This window comes from Barbus barbus, assembly GCF_936440315.1.
Source record: "Barbus barbus genome assembly, chromosome: 20".
NCBI classification, from domain to species: domain Eukaryota; kingdom Metazoa; phylum Chordata; class Actinopteri; order Cypriniformes; family Cyprinidae; genus Barbus; species Barbus barbus.
Window position 1 is genome coordinate 1,967,899 of NC_136748.1, and position 25,771 is coordinate 1,993,669.

The 25,771-nt window shown below is 44.9% G+C and overlaps 1 protein-coding gene across 1 annotated transcript; it reads right to left on the bottom strand.

Annotated features, from left to right (window-relative positions):
• Positions 1–592: 592 nt before the first annotated feature.
• LOC306886089 (jun dimerization protein 2-like) lies at positions 593–24,965 on the bottom strand. The gene is made up of 4 exons (XM_079442965.1): positions 24,649–24,965; positions 8,986–9,203; positions 6,742–6,846; positions 593–1,428 (listed from the first exon to the last, which is right to left on the bottom strand). Exons 1-4 carry the CDS (start codon positions 24,737–24,739, stop codon positions 1,243–1,245), a joined length of 600 nt encoding a protein of 199 aa, XP_079299091.1. The 5' UTR covers positions 24,740–24,965; the 3' UTR covers positions 593–1,242.
• Positions 24,966–25,771: the final 806 nt, after the last annotated feature.

The following is a 25,771-nucleotide window of genomic DNA, read 5'->3' on the forward strand; positions in this document are numbered from 1 at the left end:
ACTAATGCAAATTATATTTATAAATAATATCAGGTATAATTTGATTTAGTGGGAAAACTGTTTAATGGAATTGTGCTGATGGGGCTAATGTTGGTATATGACAGACAAAGAGGTTACAAAACAGAAAATGTTTGAAGCACCTGTTTGTTTGTTTGTTTGTTGTTTTTGTAAACACAGCAGCCTTTTTTAGCTGCACTCTTAAAAATAATGGTGCTTCACGATGCCATAGAAGAACATGTTTGTCTAAATGGTTAAATTAAGAACCTTTAACATCTGAAGAACCTTTCTGTTTCACAAAAGCTTCTTTGTGGCGAAAGAAGGTTCTTCAGATTATAAAAAGGTAAGAAAGAGATGGTTCTTTAAATAATCTTTGACTGAAAGGTTCTTTGTGCAACCAAAAATGGTTGTTCTATGGCATCTCTTGAAGAACCTTTTCAAGCACCTTTATTTTTAAGAGTGTGCCTTTTCTGATTGCGTTGCTTTGATATATTTACTCTGTCTATGTCAAGAAAAAAGTGAAATGAAAATGAGCTTGAAAGAAGTTTTACAGTAAATGGCTACAGGTTGACCAACTCCAAACATTCTGAGTATTACAAAATAACATTTGGAAATCATTTATTTAATAATAGTTTGCAGTTTTCACAGCTATACAACAAATTGAATAAGTCACAGAAATAGAGGTTATGAAATTGTTGCATAAAATGTATCACATCTAGTGATAAGTCCATGTACATGAAGTATAAAAATCATATATATATTTATATACTAGATAACTATAATAAATTGGCAAGATGTAAACAGTTCATACATATGTGCATACATGACGCCTGCGTCAGAAAAAAAACAAAAAAACGCAACTGAAGGCAGCAAATGGTGAATAAACCTTGAGACAGTCCGTGAAGAATCATCCAGTTAACATGGCGAGGCCACAACATGCATGTCCAACCATTCAATGAGTGTTTTCATCAATTCAGAACAACCTACAGACAAAAAACTAAATGGACTAAAACAAATAAGGCACTTTATGACCAACAAACTGGTAAAAAAAAAATATCCCACAAAGTTTCGCAACTGCCAACACACAGGCCATCCGTGTGTTTTTCTTTTTGCTTTGTTTAGTCTCTAAACTCCAACCTCTCAGGTCAGAGATGCCATTCTCTCTTCCCTAAAATGTCCAAGTGCTTCAGCTAGCTGGAGACGAGCTGACCTGTAAACAGTAACATGGAAATGTGTGGTTCCTTCTCATTTGGCCTCCACCTGCTCCAGAAGAGGATTGGCCTCTTTCTCAGGCGTCTTAATGCTGTCTGTACTCACGATGCAGGTGGGCCGATGACGATTGAGCATCAGTATGAGCTGCTGTCGTTCGTGCTTTAGCTCCTCGATCTGTGCTTTCAGCTCCGAGTTCATCATCTCTAGACGCTCAGATTCCTTCAGTGAAGAGTTGAAGACACATTAATACACTCCTGCTAAATGTTGATACAGAACTGAGGCCAGTGTTGGGGGTAGTAACACATTGCAAGGAAGGGATGTAATCAGATTACTTAAGTTCCTAGTAAAGTAATGCATTACTTTTAAATTTACAAGAAAATATTGGAGCCCAGGTGACAAAAAGTAACACAAAAGTAAAGTAATGCATTCCTTTCTATAAAAAGTAATGCTATTAGTAACTTTTTATGGAGTAACGCAATATTGTAATGCATTACTTTTAAATTTACAAGACAATATCTTTTTTTATATGACTTGTATATTAATTTTTTAAAATAAATAACGCCAGTTACATTTATTTGCTGACATCTGTCCCGTGTTGAGAGAAACTTCCTTCAGCCTGAGGCTTATTCATTTCACTTTAGGTGTGTAACGGGGTGAGAAATCACACAACAAGGAAGGCAAGTTAAAGGCCCCGAAGGGTGGCTTTATTTAGGCGGTGTGAAGTGCAAGGCAGGGAAAAAGGTCCTTGGGAGTGCTCCAGTGCGGTGAGTGCTCTCTTCCTCCTTTCCCAGTGCTGTGAGTCCGTGTAGTGTCCAAGGGGGGCAGGTCAGTCACACGCTGCTGTCTGTGGGAGAAATGAGATGGCGAGTTAGTGCTTGGTCTCATGGAGTCCTCTCTCTGTGTGTGGGGCTTGCGTGGCTTATCTAGCCGCCGCCTGATGAGCCGCAGCTGTGACCAATCAGCCTGTGATGAGGATGTGCAGGTGTTCCTCGCTTGTTTCCAGGGCGACGCTGATGATCCTTCGGGACGCTCGTCACACTCCCCCCCCTCCTAAGCGTCGTCCTGGTCCTGTTGATAATATTAGGCAGTAGGGGGAATTTAGGGGGTGGGTGGGGAGTGACCCCTGACAGACCTGTGAAAGCTGCCCAGATCCGAGAGAGGCCGTCAGCGTTGGCGGCTCCAGTCTGATGACGCACAACGAAGTGGAAGTCCTGGAGCGCTAGGAACCATCGGGTCACTCTGGCATTGGTGTCCTTGGCGCGGGCCATCCACTGAAGGGGTGCGTGGTCAGTGACCAGGGTGAACTTCCGGCCCAGGAGGTAGTACCGCAGCTCCAGGACTGCCCACTTGACGGCCAGGGCCTCCTTCTCCACCGCAGCGTAGTTTCTCTCGGCTGGGGTCAGCTTCCTGCTAATGTAAATGACAGGATGCTCCTCACCTTCCTGGATCTGTGACAGGACCGCTCCCAGTCCTGTGTCGGAGGCATCTGTCTGCAGCAGGAAGGGGCAGCTAAAGTCCGGGGCTCGGAGGACTGGTTCCGAGGTGAGGGCCCCTTTCACCTTCTGGAAGGCTTCCTGCGCTGCTGGTGTCCACAGTACCTTCTCCGGCTGCCCCTTCCTGGTCAGGTCTGTCAGGGAGGCGGCTAAAGAGGAGAAGTTAGGGATGAAGCAGCGATAATATCCCACCAACCCTAGAAAGGCTCGTACCTGGGTTTTGGTCTCGGGCCTTGGGGCAGACTGTACCGCCTCCACCTTCTTCTCTTGCGGCCGAATTAACCCCCGGCCAACCTGGAAACCCAGGTACTTCGCCTCGGAGAGGGCAAGGTGGCATTTGCGAGGGTTGGCGGTGAGCCCAGCCTTCCGTAGCTCCGAAAGCACCCTCCGTAACCGGTCCAGGTGGTCTTCCCATACCTCGGAATGGATTACCACATCGTCCAGGTATGCGGCGGCGTAAGATTGATGGGGCCGCAACAGGATGTCCATCATCCACTGGCACGTGGCTGGTGCTCCGTGAAGGCCGAAGGGAAGGGTCCGGTACTGCCAGTGGCCACTAGAGGTGGAAAAAGCAGTCTTAGGTTTTGCAGTATCAGAGAGGGGTACCTGCCAGTAACCTTCGGTGAGGTCCAACGTCGAGATATACCGGGCCCTTCCCAGTCGGTCCAACAACTCATCCACCCGAGGCATGGGGTATCCGTCGAATTCAGAGACCTCATTGAGACGGCGGAAGTAGTTGCAGAAATGGAGGGTGCTGTCTGGTTTCGGGACCATCACGATCGGGCTGGACCACGGGCTGCGTGATGGTTCTATCACCCCTAACTTCAGCATCTGTTGTATTTCGTCCTCAATGGCCTGCCGATGAGCCTCAGGGACACGGTAGGGCCGTTGCCTGACGACGACCCCTGGTGGCGCCCGTATGTCGTGTTGGATGACGCTGGTCTGCCCAGGGAGAGATGAGAACACAGAGAACTGACCGAGAACCACTTCTTCAGCAGGTTGATGTGGTAGAGCTTCCTGGCTGCCGGACACGGTAGGTAACCGGCCCAATTTTCTCCAGCACCATGTAAGGCCCCTGCCAGGAGGCCAGGAACTTGCAGGCCGCATTGGGGACTAGGACCATGACTCGGTCGCCTGTCTGGAACTCCCGTGTCTGGGCTGCCCGGTTGTAGTGGCGCTGTTGAGCCTGCTGCACCTTTGTCAGGTGTTCCAGGACTAACGGCATGACCCAGTCGATCCTCTCCCTCATCTGGCGGATGTGCTCGATCACCGAGCGATGGGCTGCCGGCTGTTGCTCCCAGGCCTCCTTCACCACATCCAGGAGGCCGCGGGGTTGTCGGCCAAAGAGGAGCTCGAAGGGGGTGAATCCAGTTGAGGCCTGGGGGACTTCGCGGATCTCGAAGAGGACATAGGGGATCATGAGGTACCAGTCGCATGAGGTACCAGTCGCGTTTGTCCTCCGCGACCACTCGTCTCAACATTTGTTTCAGGGTCTGGTTGAAGCGTTCAACCAGACCGTCGGTCTGTGGATGGTAGACGGTGGTCCTCAACTGTTTCACCCACAACAACCGGCAGAGATCAGCCATTGGCCGGGACATAAAGGGGGTACCCTGATCGGTCAGGATCTCCGCTGGGATGCCGACTCGGCTGGAGAGCAGGAAGAGTTCCTGGGCGATGGCTTTCACGGTGGCTTTGCGAAGGGGAACTGCCTCTGGATACCGGGTGGCATAGTCGACAATCACCAGGATGTGTTCATGTCCCCGGGCAGATTTAGGCAACGGCCCCACGAGGTCCATCCCGATGCGCTCGAAGGGCACCTCGATGATGGGCAGCGGTATCAGCGGACTGGGGGGAGGTGTCCTGGGTGACGTCACTTGGCAGGTGGGGCAGGCTTGGCAGAACCTCTTCACCTCTGCCTCGAGGCCCGGCCAATGGAAGCAGTCGCGGATTCGTTGGACCATGTTCGCCACTCCCAGGTGCCCTGCCAAGGGATGTGAGTGGGCCAGTTCCAATACGGTCTCCGTTTTCGTGCGTGGCACCACCAACAATAATTTTTCCTCCCCCCTCCGCTGGGCGACCCAATAGAGCAGGCCGTTTTGGACCACGAAGTGTGGGAGAGGATGGGGGGCAGGTTGAGCTTCCTTGCCTTCAATGACTCGGACCTGAGTCCAGCAATGCTTCAGCCTGTCATCTTCTCGCTGTTCCTTCCCGAATGATCACCCTCCCGTCACCTGCTGGAAAACATCATAGAAGAGGTTAGTGATTTGGGAGTGGGACTCACCAACTCTCCCGCTGTCCGAAGCCAAAAGGACGGGGCACTGGCGAGGTCCTTTCCTGGGCCTCCGTCTCCGGCGTTCCCCTCGACGGCTGGCAGGCTGCGTCGCTGTGCCCAGCAGGCAGTCAAACCCGGGCCAGTCTCTCCCGATTAGCACGGGCATGGGAAGGTCCTTCACGACCCCGACTTCGATGGGCCAGGTGCCGGATATGGCCGAAATGGTCACTCTGCGGGCGGGCACTTGTCGGGTGTCCCCGTGGACACAGTTGATGGGGAGGAAGGTTTTACACTCCATCCGTGGAGCGAGAATGTTAGACTGCACCAGACTGACCGCACTGCCCGAACCTCCACTTCTGGAGCCCCAGCCGGTAGATCGCGGTGTACAATGCAGCCTGCCAGCCATGTCCGTGTGGGAAGCGCGGGAGCCTCTGTTGGCATGGGCCCCTCATCCCAACTGCCTGTCGATGGGAGCGGGGAAGGGCTCGAAGCAGACGTTCTATCACCACGCGTTCCACCACCTGACTGGCTGATGACATCCCATCGAGCAGCCAATGTTGTGCAAGTCGCGTAAGTTCGGCGGACGGGCAGACGGGGCTTATATTCCCAGTCGTGGAAATACTGAGCGGCACAGATAGGGGATAATCCCATGCGGACGAGGATCTCCTTTTTAACCTCTGCATACTGGTCAGCGGAGGCTGTGGGAAGAGTGAAGAACGTGCGCGGAGCTTCACCCGTCAGCAGGGGAGCCAGCGCCCGTGCCCAGTCGTCGGGATGCCATCCTTCAGAGGTTGCCGTTGTCTCAAACATTTGGAGGTAGTCTTCCACATCGTGGTGCAGGGTCATTTTGTGGAGCAATTTCGTGGCTTGCACTCGAGGGTCCGGCAGTGGACCGCGTTGAGCGGCGGCTTGCAAAGCCACGAGCCCTTGCTCCGTCTCTCCCTGATGGGTGGCGAGGTGCTCAATGATTTGTTGCTGGCGGATACTAACCTCGGCAAGCCGCTGGAGGATTTCGTCCATGGTGAGGGGAGGAGCGCTCGCCTGAATAACAAAAAAACAGGGAAAAAAAAAAGATGAGGTCAGGGAAATCGCTTGTCGGTGATTCCTCACAAATCTGCCTGCATTCTTCACCAGTGTAACGGGGTGAGGAATCACACGACAAGGAAGGCAAGTTAAAGGCCCCGAAGGGTGGCTTTATTGAGGCGGTGTGAAGTGCAAGGCAGGGAAAAAAGGTCCTTGGGAGTGCTCCAGTGCGGTGACTGCTCTCTTCCTCTTTTCCCAGTGCTGTGAGTCCGTGTAATGTCCAAGGGGGGCAGGTCGGTCACACGCTGCTGTCTGTGGGAGAAATGAGATGGCGAGTTAGTGCTTGGTCTCATGGAGTCCTCTCTCTGTGTGTGGGGCTTGCGTGGCTTATCTAGCCGCCGCCTGATGAGCCGCAGCTGTGACCGATCAGCCTGTGATGAGGATGTGCAGGTGTTCCTCGCTTGTTTCCAGGCCTACGCTGATGATCCTTCGGGACGCTCGTCACAGGTGTGAAAGGGCCCTTAGGTGCCAAAAAAATTACTTTTGGGATTTTTGTTATTAAAAATAAACAAGCAAGTCTATTGCAGGGTGACAAAGAAGCAACATAATGCATTACTTTCCATAAAAAGTAACAAAGTAACGCAATTAGTTACGTTTTTTAAATGAAGTGACGCAATATTGTAATGCATTACTTTCAAAAGTAATTTTCCCCAACACTGACTGAGGCTTTTACAGACGACTTACCCTTTGTAGATACTCTGTTCTTTCTTTCTTTTTGTTTCGACATCTTGCAGCTGCTACTTTGTTTTTTTCTCGCCTTCTTTTCCTCCGCTCTTCCTCTTCATCTTTCTATATGAGCGGCAACAGCAAAATAAGAAAATTAAGGAAATTAATTATTTTTATAGGTTTTTATACACTACATTTCCTACAAAATGAATATGTGCCAAAAAAGTACTTCATTTGTTCAGGAAACCAAGTTTCAATTCACCTTTAAATTCAAGGAAGTTGCATTCAATATAAAAATAAATAATAATTAAATAAGAGTAAAAAGAACAAGAACAGCAAATTTCTCTCTGCTGGTGAATTTATAAAACAGTTTTTTTGCAGTCTGATTATTTACAGCTTAAATACTTTTTGACCACAAAGTCACATTGCATTACATTTTACATCAGTGTTGCTAATGATAATGCATTTCTGGTTGGGCTTTATTTATATATGTTATATGAGTCAAATAAAAAAGGAAAGACATTGAAAACCTGTTAATTCTAGAGTGAAAAAGCTTCCTGTTTGCCATCAGATTGTGAAATGCAAGAATTAATTGATGAAATGCCTGTGTAACCTGCAGCAACATTTTAGCCTTCATCGGAAGTGAGTAATAATAATGCAAGTCATGGGGTTTAATACAAACTTCTTCATTAAATAACATTCAATCAGTCTGCATTAAAGGAATAGTTCACTTAAAAATTAAAATTTCCTGAAAATTTACTCAGGCTATCCACGATGTAAATGCGTTTGTTTCTTCATCAGATTTCTTCATCAGGAGAAATGTGTCATTCCATCACTTGCTCACCAATGGATAGGGTTGGGTATCATTTGAATTTTATCAATTCCGATTCTTATTTATTCCCAGTTTCGGGAAAAGTCAAACATTTAGATATCAAACATATTTATTTTAACAGCTGATAAAAACATCACAGTAATCCACACCACTCCAGTCCATCACTTAACATCTGGAGAACACAAAAGCTGAAACAAATCCATCATTAAGACGCTTTTAACTTCAAACCATTGCTTGACTGTAAACTTTCTCTCCTGATTCAGACCAGATGAATTTTCCACTTGAGGAAGGGTTATTATGGATTATGGACTTTAGCCAGATTTTCAGACTATTTTAGCAAAAGCAATTTCAAGATTTCTTTCCTTTGTTTTCTCGAGACATTAATTGATGGACTGGAGTGGTGTGGATTATTGTGATGTTTTTATCAGCTGTTTGGACTCTCATTCTGATGGCACCCATTCACTGCAGAGCATCCATTGCAGAGACACTAACGCAGAGACACATTTCTACAAATCATCTACATCTTGAATGAAAGTTTGCTTAAAAATATCCTCTGAGGACATCCAACATTAGGATGAGTTTGTTTCTTCATCAGGTTTGTAGAAATGTGTCACTGCATCTTTAAGTTATTAGCTAAACAGTACAGAAACATTTGTACTGCTTGTTCTGGTGCTGAAGTATTTCATGCATTTGAGGTATTTTATTTATCTATAAAAAAAGGTTTTCTTGTGATTGTATCAATAAGGCTTATTGTGGAGTTTTTTTTTTCTTCTTGTCACTGTGTAAAAATAGCTTGATATGGTTGGGCCAACTAAACACTCTATTTTTCTACTTTGCTTTAATGTTTCATTTGTGTTTTACCTAAATTCACAGTTTTTTAATTCAGTCTTTTGTTTGAACAGTCACTTTTTCTCCACTAGATGGAGTCACTGCAGTTTGGTAAGAATGCACAGTATTGTGCCAGATGTGCATACTAAAAATGTGATGTAAGATTTACTTTGTAACTTCATTCAGAAATTTCTAGTTAACTTCACAATACTAAGGAAACGGCAAGTACCACTTAAACATGAAATTCTAAAGCAGAAACACTGAAGTAGTATTTTCTTCTAAAATGCACTCTAATAATCTTAGTTTTATTTACAGTTTTGAAAAATATATATATTTTTACATGTACTGCAGATGTTCAGAAAGCAATATCAAATAATGGACTGAACAATAATGCACGCAAACAGCACTTTCCATTTAATAAAACTGACTAAATCCAGATGATTAAATCAGTTTACAGCTCTGCTATCGGCTTTGGGTTTCCTGCAGATGAATCATTTAGATGCATATAAGAAACAGGCCTCACATACTGATAATACAACAGCGCTTTTTCCTAAAGATGCCCCTAAATTTCTTCCCCAAGCTAAAGGATGAAATGTGCTCACCTCGGCTTTAATAGGGAGCGTCCTCTTACCCAGCTTCCCCAGTAGATGTAAAGGGGACAGCATGGCCCCAAGGTTGCAGAGGTCGGTGTATTTCAGGTGTTCAGTCAGTGTGGTGGCAGAGATGCCCGCTAGAGGGCCCAGACTGGGCAGCGAGCCGGCGGTCACAGAGGGGTCCGGTATCTGTCCCGGCATCATGTCACAAACGCCCGTGACCACAGCTGCAGAAAAGAGCAGAGGCATCATGAGACAACTTGTCTTTTGAAATGTAAATTATAATTCAGAATTATTAAAGAATAATTCTGACTGAAGTTAGAGTTTGATTACATACTGTATCACTACAAAATGTATTTTAGATTATATTCTGCATATATCTCAACATTTTTTACTAACATATTTGAATATATCAAATATGCCACTGCATTTTTGAATGATGATGCAAATGAATCAGAGAATTGAATCAGTTCATTCAAACAAGTTTACATTACATTTATATTTATGTATTTAGCTAACACTTTTATCCAAAGCAACTTACAATAGGAGAACAAGAGCAATCTGTCATAGAGCCAACAATATTCACAGTATACAATGCCAAGTTTATTAGAAAGCTAGATTAGGAAACAGGCTCAAGCAGAGGACAAATGCAGAGCAGAGAAAGAAACTGGAGCACTGGATTGGAGTTGTGGAGCGGTTAAATGCTGGTGTCTTTAACTGATTCCTGATAGTTGTGATGTTTTCAGAAGTTCAGGAGGAGGTTGGAAGCTCATAACACCAGAGAGGAGAAGACTAGAAAGCCTAGAAAGCATTTTTCAGAACCTCTAATGCAAACCTCTATAATCTAATTCTCATCCATTTCATATTGTTCTGTATTTATATTTTACAATTAATTTCAGTTTTTTCTGTATTTGTATCAAAGTAATCGCAATTATATCATGATTAATAGTCACTATTACATATCACTAGCTGGTAAAGACATATAGAGCTCTTTAAAATACTGTGGCCTGCAGATATTCAGTGTACACACAATTTTATTATAAGCTATCAGAAAAAAGGTGCAAAAGCTGTCACTGTAGCAGCACCCTTTCAAAAGGTACTGTACACATTTATACCTTATTTACCCTAAAGGGTGCACATTAGTACCTTAAAAGTATATATTAGTCTATATTAGCCTTTTGAAAAGATACCGCACCAGTGACACTTTTTATACTGTCCATTTCAATAACAAATATTTGTTCTGATGAAACACTGTATCAAAAAGTCATTTTCTACTTGTGATATATATATATATATATATATATATATATATGTGTGTGTGTGTGTGTGTGTGTGTGTGTGACCCTGGACCACAAAACCAGTCTTAAGTGTCAATTTTTCAAAATTGAGATTTATACATCACATGAACGCTGAATAAATAATCTTTCCATTGATGTATGGTTTGTTATGATAGGACAATATTTGGCTGAGATACAACTATTTGAAAATCTGGAATCTGAGGGAGCAAAAAATCTAAATATTGAGAAAATCACCTTTAAAGTTGTTCAAATGAAGTTCTTAGCAATGCATATTACTAATCAAAAATTAAGTTTTGATATATTTACGGTAATGAATTTACAAAATATCTTCATGGAACATGATCTTTACTTAATATCCTAATGATTTTTGGCATAAAAGAAAAATTTGATAATTGTGACCCATACAATGTATTTTTGGCTATTGCTACAAATATACCTGTGCTACTTAAGATTGGTTTTGTGCTCCAGGGTCACATATATACTTTTTTTGTTAAATTTTCATAAAGTGAACAAAAGAAAGCACATTACCCATTCAATTATAATTGGTTATTTATATAGCATGAAGAATTTATCCTGTTTACTGAAAATGGAGAGTTATGTTCATTTTACAGTAGCAAACATCAGATCAGCTGACAGACAAGACTTATCAGAATATGTTTGTTTACAAGTCCATTTATTTTGAATACAGATTTATGAATTTTATCTATATAGTATTAGAGGATCATATTGTATTCAAATTAATTTCTGCTAATAATCCCAAATATATTCTACTTTTTAATAATTTCTGATTTAACTCCTGTTTAAATCCTGAATAATTACATACAGAAATATATTGTGTGAGGTCAATCGCTATATCTTATGCAAAAGAATGATAAACATTACAAGCATCTCCACATTACTTTACAAATACATGTCCTGAAATCATCACACACAGCACACAGGGTCATTTAATCAAAAAATTGGCCACATTTGTGGAAGTAATAATTATTTGGATTAGTTGTGTTTATTACCTAGATTACCAAGCTGTGCGGCACTAGTTATTGTGGCAATGAAATCCTGTAAAAACCACTGTCAAGATAATTTGCAATCTAACACCGCTTATTGTTCATTGATACACTTTGTTGTCAGCAAGTATTACACTCTTCAGAAAGTCAAACGATCAGAAGACTTCCTTATAGTAAAATTAAGCTGGAATACAAGAAAGTATTTTATTACTAAAAAACCTGACACGCATCACCTTCAAAAAGAATCCAAAAGTGATGCAAAGTTTCTAAATGCATGATTTAACAACTTATCTTCGCTAGGAAAAAAGTCACCCTTGCAACACCACCAGTGCTGAAAAACAAACCAATCTGCATCAGGCTCAAATACGCATCTGTCACTGGAATCCATTATGCAGACTTTATCAGACAATAATAAAGAATTAACCCAAAAAACATATTTGTTTAGTTAACCAACAGTAATGCTGTATATAACACACATGTCCATTGTGCCCATGCACTGCCCATAAAGTAAGATATCCAATCTCTCTCTCCACATCTGACAAATGTACAGAACACGAGCACTTACAGACCCTTGGCAAGAGAAGCTGCTCTTTTCCCCTTTTTATGAGAGGCACAAAACTAGACCCAGACACATTCTCCTTTAAGCTGTGGAAAGAAGACAGAGCACGTCGGCCAAGATCCGCCCGCTACCAATGTTTCCTTCGTCCAAATCTGCGCACTGTTCTCCGTGTCAGCAGAGAGGAATGTGGCCGCAGAAGAACAGGACAATGTCATCGGCCTACATAAGTCCTCCTCAAATCAAAACCTTTCAGACGCAGTGTGCATTCTGTAGCTTTGAGAGAGCATTCTCATAGTCTGCTCGAGTCACGCTTCCTGATGAACTACAGAGAGTGAACAACTACCAGTGTTGAGAAGGTTACTTTGGAAATGTAATAGGTTACAGATTACATGTTACCAGTTTTGCCGGTAACTGTTACCAGTTACAAGTTTTAGTTACCTAAAATGTAATAAGTAGTGTAACTATTTCAATTACTTTTTTTTAAAGTAATGGGTTACACTTTATTTTAAGGTGTCCTTGTTACAGTGTAATTATACATTTAAGTATTGAGTAATATTAATTAACTACATGTACTTACTATATGGTTAGGGTTAGGATTAGGGTTTGGTTTAGAGTTACTTGCATGTAATTTTGCATAATTAATTGTTATTATAATAGTAACACAATAGTACATGTAACACATGTGACAAGGACACATTAAAATAAAGTGTTACCAAGTAATGTAATTGATTACATTCAATTACTTTTCTACACTCTAAAAAATGCTGGGTTAAATACAACCCTGCACTGGGTAAAATATGGACAAACCCAGCTATTACTACCCAGAAGGCTGGGTTGGTCACAACAACTTGCTGGGTTTGTAAGTATTTAACCCAGCATTTTTTATTTCTAATGTTTTCAACTTTTAATCATTTCCAGACATGTAAAGCAGGCAGGGTTAACCTTGCAGTAGAGCTCAACACTGATTACTGTCACTTTCAAAATCCTTCATCGCTTGAATTAAGATTATGATCATTTAATTTCTCTCTGACAGTACCCCCTCCTCCAGGGGTGGCTCCTGACGCCCTATTATGGCGACGGGGTCAGCCACGGCCTCTGGGTGTGGGATGATCAGGGTGGTTCTGGTGAAACTCGGCCAGGAGAGAGGGATCCAGCACATCGTCCCGAGCCACCCAGGATCTTTCCTCTGGCCCGTATCCCTTCCAGTCAATAAGATATTCCAGGCAATCACCCCGTCGCCGAGAGTCCAAGATGTCCTGCAACCTGTAAACTAGGGGCTCCTCGATGATCTCGGGAGGAGGAGGTACTGCAGGCTCGTCGGATTCTGTGACAGAGGGAGAGACAGGCTTGAGGAGTGAGGCATGGAATGCTGGATGGATACGATACCGTGCAGGGAGTTGGAGATGGAAGGTGACCTTATTTATCTGCCTCTCAATGGAAAAGGGGCCGATATAGTGGGGACTCAGCTTCCGGCAGGGCAGGCAGAGACGCAGATCCGGGGTGGAGAGCCAGACCTTATCTCCAGCACGATAGACGGGGGTGGCAGACCGACGGGCATCTGCAAAGGTCTTGTGTCTCCGCACTGCCTGCTGGAGTTGGACATGAGCTGAGTCCCAAACTCTCTCGCTCGCTCGGAACCAGTGGTCGACAGCTGGAACGTCAGAGGGCTCTTCTGTCCAGGGAAACAGAGGGGATTGGTAGCTGAGTATGCACTGGAAAGGGGTGAGGCCGGTGGTGGTTTGCTTGAGGGAATTTTGTGCATACTCTGCCCACGGGAGGAAGCGGCTCCAGCTGTGCTGGTTTTCGTGACAGTAGGCCTGGAGATATCTCCCAATCTCCTGAATCTTCCGCTCAGTCTGGCCGTTAGTCTGGGGGTGATACCCTGAGGAGAGACTGACGGTGACATCGAGGAGTTTGAAGAATGCCTTCCAGACACGGGAGACAAACTGTGGCCCACGGTCGGAGACAACATCTTCTGGGATGCCGAAGGTGCGGAAGAGATTATGGAAGAGGGCCTCAGCTGTTTCGAGGGCTGTGGGTAAACCCCGGAGGGGAATTAACTTGCAGGCTTTGGAGAATCTGTCAACTGCAACGAGTATGCAGGTATAACCTCCTGACTTGGGGAGATCTGTGATGACGTCGACTCCGACGTGGGACCAGGGGCGGCGTGGAATGGGTAATGGGACAAATTTTCCGGCGGGTAAGTGATGTGGAGTCTTGGAGATGGTGCAGACTGAGCATCCACGAACGTACTGGGAGACATCATGTGACATACTGGGCCACCAATACTGAGCTTGGAGGAGCAAGAGAATACGCTGGCTGCCTGGGTGTCCAGAGCCCGGGGAAGCATGCAGGGAGCCCAGAAGGGAAGTCCTCAAGGAGGTGGGCACGTAGGTTTTGCCCTCTGGGCCTCCCAGCGGAGCGGGTTTGGTGATGGAGGCGATGCAGATCTGTTCATCCAGGGCCCACTGGATGGGGCTCACAAGGACGGCTGGAGGGAGTATGGGTTCAGGTGTGGAGGGTTCGTCGGGGACATGGATACGTGAGAGGGAATCTGCCTTGACATGCTTATCTCCGGGACGATACGTGATGGAAAACCGGAACCGGGTGAAGAAGAGGGCCCAGCGAGCCGGCCAGGGGTTTAACCTCTTAGCACTTCGGAGATATTCCAGGTTTTTGTGGTCAGTGATGACCGTAAAGGGGTGTTGAGCTCCCTCCAGCCAGTGTCTCCATTCCTCCAGCGCCAGTTTAATGGCGAGCAGCTCCCAATTTCCAATATCGTAGTTCCGCTCCGCTTGGGAAAGCTTCCTGGAGAAGTAAGTGCAAGGGTGGAGTCGGGGAGGCTGTCCGTGGTATTGAGACAGCACTGCTCCCACGCCGGTGGTGGAGGCATCCACTTCCACTATGAATGGGAGTTGGGGTTCGGGATGTGAGAGGATGGGAGCAGTGCAGAAGGACTCATGGAGCTTCTTGTAGGCGGCTCGAGCTTCAGAGTTCCAGGACAGAGACTTGAGTTTCTGACAGAGCATGGAAGTGAGGGGGGCTGAGAGGAGACTGAAATTCAGAATGAACCTCCGGTAGAAACTTGCGAAGCCGAGGAATCGTTGAAGTTCCTTTACTGAATGAGGCTGGGGCCAGTCCCGGATGGCTTGGACCTTCCCCTGGTCCATCTGGGTCCCATTCGCACTAAGGATGTAGCCGAGGAACTGGACCATGGGGCGGTGGAACTCACACTTCTTGAGCTTCAGGTAGAGGTGGTGTTTCCTGAGTTGGCGTAGCACCTGCGTCACGTGATGGCAATGCTCGGCCAGGTTCCGGGAGTAGATCAGGATATGTACACGATGACAACTCCCGGAACACCTCGTTCACAAACCCCTGGAAGACGGACGGAGAGTTTGAAAGGACATACGGCATGACCCGATATTCATAGTGGCCTGAGGGGGTAATGAACGCCGTCTTCCACTCGTCGCCTTCCTGGATACGAACGAGGTGAACTGTTGTTGAAGGGCCTCCTTGATATAATCCTCCATCGCCTTGCGCTCTGGGATGGAAAGGGGGTATACCCGACCCTTGGGGAGTATAGCTCCAGGCAACAGGTCGATGGCACAATCCCAAGGCCGGTGCGGTGGTAACTTCGTGGCTGCCTGTTTGCTGAACACATCCTGGAACGCCAGGTAGTCAGATGGGATCGTCGGAACCTCACGAGGTGCGGGGGTTTCCACTAGGGTAAAATGAACTTGGAGCTTCAGGTTACTAAATGGGGAAGTCGTGGCCTAATGGTGATCGGCGGACTCGTAATCCAAAGGTTGCGGGTTCGAGTCTCGAGCCGGCAGGGATTGTAGGTGGGGGGAGTGAATGTACAGTGCTCTCTCCACCCTCAATACCACAACTGAGGTGCCCTTGAGCAAGGCGCTGAACCCCCAACTGCTCCCTGGGCTGCCCACTGCTCTGGGTGTGTGTTCACGGTGTGTGTGTGTGTTCACTGCTGTGTGTGTGCACTTTGGATGGGTTAATTGCAGAGCACAAATTCTGAGTATGGGTCACCATACTTGGCCACATGTCACTTCACTTTCACTTTTTTTCACTTTACTAACCAGGGTGGAGTTGGAGAGACAGTTTTGGATGCAAGTTTTACTCCATAGGAGGATCTCGCTGGTATCCCATCTGACTGGAATGTTGAGATAGCCAGGGGCGTCCCAGGATAATATTGACGGTGGGTCCCTCCAGTACCAGAAAGGAAATCCTCTCCTAAAGAAGACAGCCTACTTGCAGAGTGATCGGCGGAGACCGGAACTTGATGTGCCCATGCACGAGCGGTTTTCCCTATATCCGCAGTAAAGGCACAGTCCCGTGGCGAGACAGAGCACGCTCAGGTACTTACCCTAAACCTAAACCTACCCCATGTAGTTACCTTATATTATCAGAGCTTTCTTAGCTAGGTACACTGTAAGTACACATACTATAAAATAAAGTGCAACCAAGAAATCAGTTAAATCTGTATGTGGGTGTGTGTGAAAAAAAAAATCAGATGTAACCCCCTTTGTAATCATTAACATTTTCATAAGTAACTGTAATTTAACTAGACATTTATTCTCAGTAAATTAAGTAATTTAGTTACATGTAACCAGTTACTTCCTAACACTGCCAATGTTACGGGGCTGACGAGACGTGAGACGTGCGGATCCATATGCAAGGCTTTATTACTAAAACATGGTCAGAAAACAGGCAGGGTTAGACAGGGGCAAACAGGTATGGCAAGGGCAAGACAGAGCAATCCGTGGAGCAAGCGTGGGTCAACGATCGGCGAACATTATCCAAAGGGGCAAGGCAGAGAGATAATCCAGAGTCAAGAGCAATAATCCAAACAGGGAGCGACCAGAGTCCAAACGGCAAGGCAAAGGGGTAAATCCAGGAAACAAAGGCAAGACAAGACTAAGACTATGATAATGGCTCTGTAGAGTTGCTATCGCTATGCAAGTGATATACGCTAACAATACTCGGCCCCGATGCTGAGGAAGTCCATGGTTTATATAGTGTGTGTTTGGGTGATGGTGATTGCGAGATGGTTCTCAGGTGTGGGCGTGATCATTGTGAACAGCTGTGTATGAGTCCATGTGGTGAACGAGTGACCTCTGGTGGCTAGTGAACGGAAGTGCATGGTCAGGATTCGTGACATAGCCCCCCCCCAAGGAGCGGCTTCCAGACGCTCCTATATAGTCCAGGAGGGCGGTGGAGCGGAGGCGGAACAGGGGGAGGGATGGAGGGCCAGGTCCGTGAGGAAGTGGGAAGACCGGGGACTGAGGCAGAACCGGCAGAGCAGGACACCCAGGCGGAACCGGAGACCAGGACAGAGCAAGAGCCCACCAGGGCGGAGCAGACGGACCAGGAGCCCACCAGGGCGGAGTAGATGACCACCAGACCGGAGTAGAAGACCACCACGGCGGAGCAGACGACCACCAGACCCGAGCAGAAGACCACCATGGCGGGGCAGACGACCACCAGACCCGAGCAAGAGCCCACCAGGGCGGAGTAGACGGACCAGGAGCCCACCAGACCGGAGTAGAAGACCACCACGGCGGAGCAGATGACCACCAGACCCGAGCAGAAGACCACCATGGCGGGGCAGAGGACCACCAGACCTGAGCAGAAGACCCTCGCCAGGAAGCAGACTGGGCAGGAAACCATGGCAGAGTGTGAGATCTGGGGGAAACAGAGACAGACAATACAGGGAGAGCATTCATGATCTCAGGGGGCGTGGCAGGGCAGGACGAGGATTCATAGATTGCGTTTTTAGCCGTGACAGGACAGGGCGTGAGCTCACAGACGGCCTCTTTAGCCGTGACAGGACAAGACGAGAGCTCACAGACGGCCTCTTTGGCCGTGACAGAACAGGGCGTGAGTTCACAGACGGCCTCCTTGGCCGTGACAGGACAGGGCGTGAGCTCACAGACGGCCTCTTTGGCCGTGACAGGACAGACAGTGAGTTCAGGGGCGGCCTTCATGACCGTGACAGGGCAGACAGTGAGTTCAGGAACTGTCTCCATGGCCGTGACAGGGCAGACAGTGAGTTCAGAAACTGTCTCCATGGCTGTGACAGAGCAGACAGTGAGTTCAGGAACGGTCTCCATGGCCGTGACAGGGCAGACAGTGAGTTCAGGAACGGCCTCCATGGCCGTGACAGGGCAGACAGTGAGTTCAAGAACGGCCTCCGTGGCCGTGACAGGGCAGACCGTAAGTTCAGGAACGGCCTCCATGGCCATGACAGGGCAGACCATGAGGTCAGGAACGGCCTCCGTGGCCGTGACAAGGCAGACCGTGAGTTCAGGAACAGCCTCCGTGGCCGTGACAGGGTAGACAGTGACGTCAGGAACGGCCTCCATGGCCGTGACAGGGCAGACAGCGAGTTCAGGGACGGGTGCCACCACTTCGGGAGGTTCTGCAGCAGAAGCCGCCACCTCTGGAGGCACTGGAGCAGACTCGTGGACAGGAGAGGCCTCAGGAGCACAGTGTGCAGCCCACACACTCAAAATGGCAACCGCCATAACGGGAAGCACTGAGGTCAGGGGAACAGTCTCTGTAATAGCCAAGGTTGAGGCCCTGGGAATGCCAGCTACTCGCACCGACATCAGTGGTGGGTCCATCACACTGGATATCAGAACTCGAAGGACCGACCTTGAATCCTTGGGTGTGACAGACTCTGGCTGGAGCACTGTGACGTGGTGTGACTCTGGCTTGACAGCGGAGACGTGGTGTGACTCTGGCTTGACAGCGGCGACGTGAGCAGACTCTGGCTTGACAGCGGCGACGTGAGCAGACTCTGGCTTGACAGCGGCGACGTGAGCAGACTCTGGCTTGACAGCGGCGACGTGAGCAGACTCTGGCTTGACAGCGGCGACGTGAGCAGACTCTGGCTTGACAGCGGCGACGTGAGCAGACTCTGGCTTGACAGCGACGACGTGAGCAGACTCTGGCTTGACAGCGACGACGTGAGCAGACTCTGGCTTGACAGCGACGACGTGAGCAGACCCTGGCTTGACAGCGACGACGTGAGCAGACCCTGGCTTGACAGCGACGACGTGAGCAGACCCTGGCTTGACAGCGACGACGTGAGCAGACTCTGGCTTGGCAGGCATGACGTGAGCAGACTCTGGCTTGGCAGGAATGACGTGAAGGGGTGCTGTTGCTGCCGCCATTTTGTGAGTGAGTGCGGTGCCGTGTTCCTCCGCGACACCCACAGTGAACGGAGAGCCCACACACAGCAAAGCATAGTCCATAAATTTACTGAGAGATGAACGGGGACCCTCGCGGATTAACTGAGACTTGAGCGGCTGATTAATGCCCTCACAAAAAAAGTCTATTAGTGCATAGTCTGGCAGATCAGAAAAATAGGCGAGGTCTAAGTACTCCTGTATGTATTCCTCGAGCGGTCTCAAACCCTGCTCGAGGGTTAACAACAGTCGTGCAGTGTCCATACCTGGCCAATGTCCTCTGGAAAAGCTGCTGGATCCTTGTGTGGCCGAGTATTCTGTTACGGGGCTGACGAGACGTGAGACGTGCGGATCCATATGCAAGGCTTTATTACTAAAACATGGTCAGAAAACAGGCAGGGTTAGACAGGGGCAAACAGGTATGGCAAGGGCAAGACAGAGCAATCCGTGGAGCAAGCGTGGGTCAACGATCGGCGAACATTATCCAAAGGGGCAAGGCAGAGAGATAATCCAGAGTCAAGAGCAATAATCCAAACAGGGAGCGACCAGAGTCCAAACGGCAAGGCAAAGGGGTAAATCCAGGAAACAAAGGCAAGACAAGACTAAGACTATGATAATGGCTCTGTAGAGTTGCTATCGCTATGCAAGTGATATACGCTAACAATACTCGGCCCCGATGCTGAGGAAGTCCATGGTTTATATAGTGTGTGTTTGGGTGATGGTGATTGCGAGATGGTTCTCAGGTGTGGGCGTGATCATTGTGAACAGCTGTGTATGAGTCCATGTGGTGAACGAGTGACCTCTGGTGGCTAGTGAACGGAAGTGCATGGTCAGGATTCGTGACAGCCAACTACATAAATGCTCTTTTTGAAGAAACAGCCTGACGATGACACAAGAAATCACTGCCATACGTGAACCGCTGCACGACACACACAACGCTTCTGACTCAGAGGAAGTTTAATTAGTCTTTGCTAAGGCAAGCAATCATTGCTCATACCGAGGGTTAGTCACTTAAACAAATCCCTAACCCCAAGCAGGCTACTAACACGGACACGTAGTTAGTCATGCATCATTTCTGTCATGGATTGATACCTGAGGTGTAGTGTACTTTACTTTTAACTTCTGCCAGGCGGATGATCAAATGTGTGAAATGAAAGGACTGAGACCTTATGATGCACCAAATTACAGCAACCAATAATATTCGGCTGGAAATGTATTTTAAGTTTCAGTTGAAACGGTGCAGCGCTTAATCAATGGCTTGTTTTGACACTGTCAGAGTCTATTTTGTTCCCACAACGCAGATAAACCATAACAGGTGAACATGTCAGATGTGTGGAAGGCTGCTATTGTTGGATTTACTATATAGATTTCTTGTTGTTAATCAATCTTCGAGATCTTTTAGTTTGTGCTGTTTTCAGTTAATGTGGGGATTAAACTTTACTAAACATTATCTGTAGCACACCTGTCATCCAATAATCACAATAAACTTTGTGCTTTGTTACTTTTGTTATAAAACAATCTCAAATGCTGTCAATCTTATTAAATACAAACAATAAATGTGGTTTTGACACTCTTTAATGTGGCGTAATGATCGCTGTAGTGCCTCAGTTCAGAAGGAGTTTAAAGAAAATCATGAATCAATCAGTGTTTCAACTGCAGAAAAACGGCAGTAAATCAACTTGTAATTAAACAATGTCATGTAATGACACATTTACCTCAGGAAAGACTTTCAATGTCTGCAAACTCATTAGTCAGCTAGAAAAAAATAACCTGAGAGGCACTTTATTATATATTCATTGGATTTCATTTACCTGTTATCTTCATTATTTAATGCTATGACTAAATAAATCTAAAAAGTGTAAAGTTTATAATTCTACAATGAATTGGAGATAGATATATATATATATATATATATATATATGTATCATGTTGTAAAAAACTGCAGTTGGGCTATTTTGATTAGGTAAAAAATAACAAAAAAATAAAATACAGCTAACTAACACAATAAAAACTTGATAACATAATAAAAAACGGTTATCTGTTATGTGTTTTTGCAAATAAACTATTCATATATCTATATATATATATATATATATATATATATAAACATAGCCCTATATATTATATACAACTTTTTCACATTTTTTGATTATTAAAAAAACTGATTAAATAAATTACAATACAGTAATCTGTACAGAGTGCACACTGCAGTATTCAGTAATAATCTTATATTCCATACAAACTGAACAACTAACTCAAACCCCCCTTCAGTCTTTATTTCTGCCATATATTAATCAGGAGCGTGTGATCAAGTGTGTTTCGTGAGCCTGTTGGGCTTTCAGAAGGTGTATGAGGTGTGCTGCCTTTCTGTCCACACACACACACACTCACTCCATCAACACAAGCCATCTCACTGAAAGCCCCAATGGAAAAACGATTTCCACCGTAAAATTCACCATCTTTGAAACTTTTAGCACACTTCCAAATAAAACTTCATACAAACCAGTCAAGACAAGTATGTATTGAGGGAATGACAGCATGAAGGATCTGGAAAAATAAACAGAATACAACACTGTTCTCTTTGTTTAGATTTGCACTGGAAAGTCCTATAGAGCGGCGTAATTCAGAGCCTGAGAGCACCGTCCTCGCTAACGCTCTCTCCGCTGCCACCGTTAACTCATCTTATATTAATACTTTGCTCCATTATCACAGATAATGTGTCGCTCTAATTGATCGATCGCCCCGTTATTGTGGACAGCAGTTCAGCAAAGATCCAGGGAGGAATGCAGCGTAACACACTAAAGAATGGGATTTGATCATGCTGTTTTTCTAAATATAATATGAACAACAAGCAAAATGAATACAATAACAGAGAAATGATGTTCAGCTTTTGAAACTATATATAAAAGAGTTAATAGGAGTTTAATAAGAGGTTCAGTCGTTGTAACAAGTGTTGTTAAAATGGTCCAGTGTAATTTAAAGCCTGTATCTGTGTGTGCTGTGCATTTACATGCTTACCAGAGTATCATATTTTTAGCATAACAACATACTAACTTCTTATTGGAATCAATTGAAAGTCGAATCTCTCAAGTGCATAATGTTTGCAGTGCTACTTCTGCCTCTGTACGACATCAAATCAGCCATTCGTGAGGTTAATTTAATCTTACAAGGTAAAGCTTTTCTGAGACATAACATCTGAGTCACTTTTCCTCTGTTTCTAATTATTAAAGTGACTGCAAATCAGAGCTTCAAAAGTGACAAAGCAAACCTTTTATAATCATCAAATCAAGTTTAAATTGTTTTTTAAATATGTTAAAACATGATATGGCGTGTTCTTATACAGTATATGTATGTGCTTTAAATAAATCTGAAAAAAAACCACACATTTCAGATGCTTGATTCTGTTGCATAAATTAATTTAGTATAAATGAGTTTAATTAAGTGTAGAGTGTCGCACTGCAGGATGCTTCTGGGTAACACTTTATTGTGATAGTCCACTTTAGACATTCTACTAACAGTGAGTAACTCTGCAACTCCATGTCAACTAGCAGTCATTAGAGTATTAGTAGACTGTCTGATTAATATCTTCTAACACTTTATTTTGATGGATCCACAGCATACAACATACTGACTATGAGAAACTTTGCAAGTATATGTCAACTTATTCTACTAACCCTAAACCTACCCTAACAGTCTACTCTGAGAATTAGTTGACATGTAGTTACAAAGTTACTTATAGTTAGTAGAATGCTAAAGTGGACTATCAAAATAAAGTGTAACCTGCTTCTGCTTCTTCACGCTTAAACACTAACTATACCCTCTCCACTACACTACACCAAACGAGAATAATACAAGCAGAAGTGATGGACACACAATAATGCTACCAGTTTCTACAGTACAGTGCTCAACAACATCAGTCAAAGATTTACAATTGGATTTGGCCAAAATGAAATATTCTCCAATTTTAACAAGACTAAAACTAATGAATTTCAATGCAACATTATTGTATGCTTTTAGCTCTATTTAACACATTTAACATGTTCAGATCCGTTCCACAAATTTTCCCCAAAACTAGTTCGGAAATCCCAAAGCTGATGAGTGAGAGTTTGTGCACTCTAAAGGCCAGTCTGTTCATGTATCTGTGTGGAGTTACTGTTGATCAGATCACTGCATACAGCTGTGTGTCATATTCAACATCCCTACATTCGTCAGCGCCGTAAAGGTCAGTGTCATTTCATTGCATTATGCATGCAGTTATAATAGCACTGTTATGCAATCAGAAGCAGTTTCACACATTGCTTCCAGATTTTATCGCCCACTTCTTTTTGAGTGGAACTGAAACCCTTTTCTGAACAACTGAAAATGCATGCTGTGCATTGTTTATCTACAAAGAGCACCGCAGTTCATTTAACTTTGTTGTAAACATTTGCAGCACTGAAGTTTTAGATCATGTTTTAAATAGATTAAAGAAACACCAATCTCACATTCAGATAACGGATATCCAACTGCACTGGACATGCTCAGTGACCTCAAGGAGAAAGCATCGCCCCAGGCCCTTAAATTGACATCAAATGCAAATAGAGACCACAGATACCCCCCAAAAAATCATTTTAATTCTGTTTGAAATCTTGCTTTCCTTAAGGTTCAAGATGCTTTTCGGATCATCTCAAACTAAATGCTGTATCTTATGTTTTAAAACATTAAAGCAAAAGATAAACACAATAAATACTAAACAGACATTCTCAAATTCAAATGTAACATTTCACTCAAACTTTTATTATTGTTTTCCATTTTTATTTTATTTTTTCCATCAAACTAGAACAATGCAAAATAGCATTTCACTAGTGATCCCACACTTGTGTTACTTACAGAAGCCTAGAATATTTGTGAACCTCTTATATTGGATATATTTGAATTTTAAAAAGTTCGTGTGCAGTTATAGTATTCACGCGCCATTTCCACACAAGCATCTCGCGAGCCTGCACAGTGACTGCGGACAATTAATGAGAAACAATAATGTAAAGATAATCAAAATATGAATGTGCATATATGCACCACGCCCTACAGTGACTCAATGATCTCAAAGCGGAAGTTTCTCTTATGTAACATGAACTTTAGCTTACAGCGGTGTTGAGACCATCTGTCCCATCATCATCATCATCATCATCCTTAACGCGGTATATTAGGAAGTGCACATTCCCTGTGTAGGCTACAACTAGAGATGAATACGGCCAAGTGAAATACGTTCAAATCTGGAAATAAAGAGCTGTTTAAGTTGCACTTTCGGTGTGCAGCTACAGCAATAGAATGCACTGCTGTTGTTGAAATATGAAATGCCCACCTTACTTATTTTGCAATGTGCCATTTTGTGCTTGCACACACTTGGGCCGTGTCTCAAAACCTAGCGAGTGCCCTACACACACAGCATTTTAGCGCATCTCAGGCGCGAAGCCTCTCACGATGCCCAAAAATGCTGCTGCGCGCCTGAGATGCGCAAAAACGCGCTCCGTCTAGGCGGCTCTCCGCGCTTTGAGACGCAGCCACTGAGGAACGCAGCGGCCGGACTCGAAGCCGTGCAAAAGTTGCCAAAGTTGCGCTCTTACCTGACTTTGGTCTCGAGGTGAACGAGTGGAGTCCCTTTGTGACGTCAGCCGGAGGTCGCGAGTAGATCTTGAAGAGCGGGAATCGTTGCATCAGCTCGAGTCTGGAGCGCTGATCCCTGATCGGGAAGAGCGAGGAATGCGGAAGTCAGACGTCAGCAGGGAGGATGAGAAATGAACTGCAGGGAAAACACACATGGAGAAGTGGAGAAGTGAGGAGCAGGCTCGCTCCACCCCTTAGAAACCAGAAAACAAACATTCCGTTCACCATCAGCGCTTTACATGCTCTAGGCTGCCAAGCTGAAGTTCCTCAGCAGTCCTGTGCTGTGTGCTAGGAGCGTTCATCGGTACCCCTTCAAAAAACTGGCCCCATACTGTTATTATGGATGCATGCATAGATAGAAATTGTAGCCTATTTACCTGCAGATGCATGCACGATAAAGAGTTGCTTATCTCTGACAGATTTTCAAATGTGTTACTTTTGTTACCTCAGGCTGAAGGAAGTGTAAATTCATGTCTGTACAGTAAACAAATTGAATGAAGAATATGATGCAGGAGAAGTAAGGTCAACACTTCAGCAATAACAATAATGAAACACTACCCGGATAGCAGACCAACACTGAATCAACATCAATGTTGATGCATCAATCAAATTATCATTGAATTAATGTTGAAGTTTAACATTGATTTTTCGTCAGATTTGCACCTTGAAATAACATTGATTCAATGATGAAAAATTGTCATAAAAATCAACATTTCTTCAACTTAAATCACTTATTTAACATTGAAACATTATCAAATCAATCCTGCTTCTTACTCCTTTCAATCAGAGAACATACAGGGCTGCAATTAATATGGTTTTGAATCAAAAAGTCACTCAAAGTAAACAACATCTGTCAGTTTACATGCAAATAAAAATTATTTTTGCCCCCGCACTATTTGAACAGGAAAATAACATTATATTGAAGTAAAACAAGTGATTCTTTAAAAACAAAAACTTGGCGGTGACTTCAAAACATATAGGTTTTGATTCACAGACAGGGTTTAGCTTAAGCCAGAACTAGGCCTTAAATTAGGATAATTAAACAGCTTTTATAAAAATGCAATAAATAAATAAAACACATTA

Coding starts and splice junctions, on each gene's coding strand:
- LOC306886089 (XM_079442965.1), bottom strand. CDS start 24,739: ATGCAACGATTCCCGCTCTTCAAGATCTACTCGCGACCTCCGGCTGAC. Junction 9,204..24,648: donor CACCTCGAGACCAAAGTCAG/GTAAGAGCGCAA, acceptor TCTTTTCTGCAG/CTGTGGTCACGGGCGTTTGT. Junction 6,847..8,985: donor CGCTCCCTATTAAAGCCGAG/GTGAGCACATTT, acceptor CCGCTCATATAG/AAAGATGAAGAGGAAGAGCG.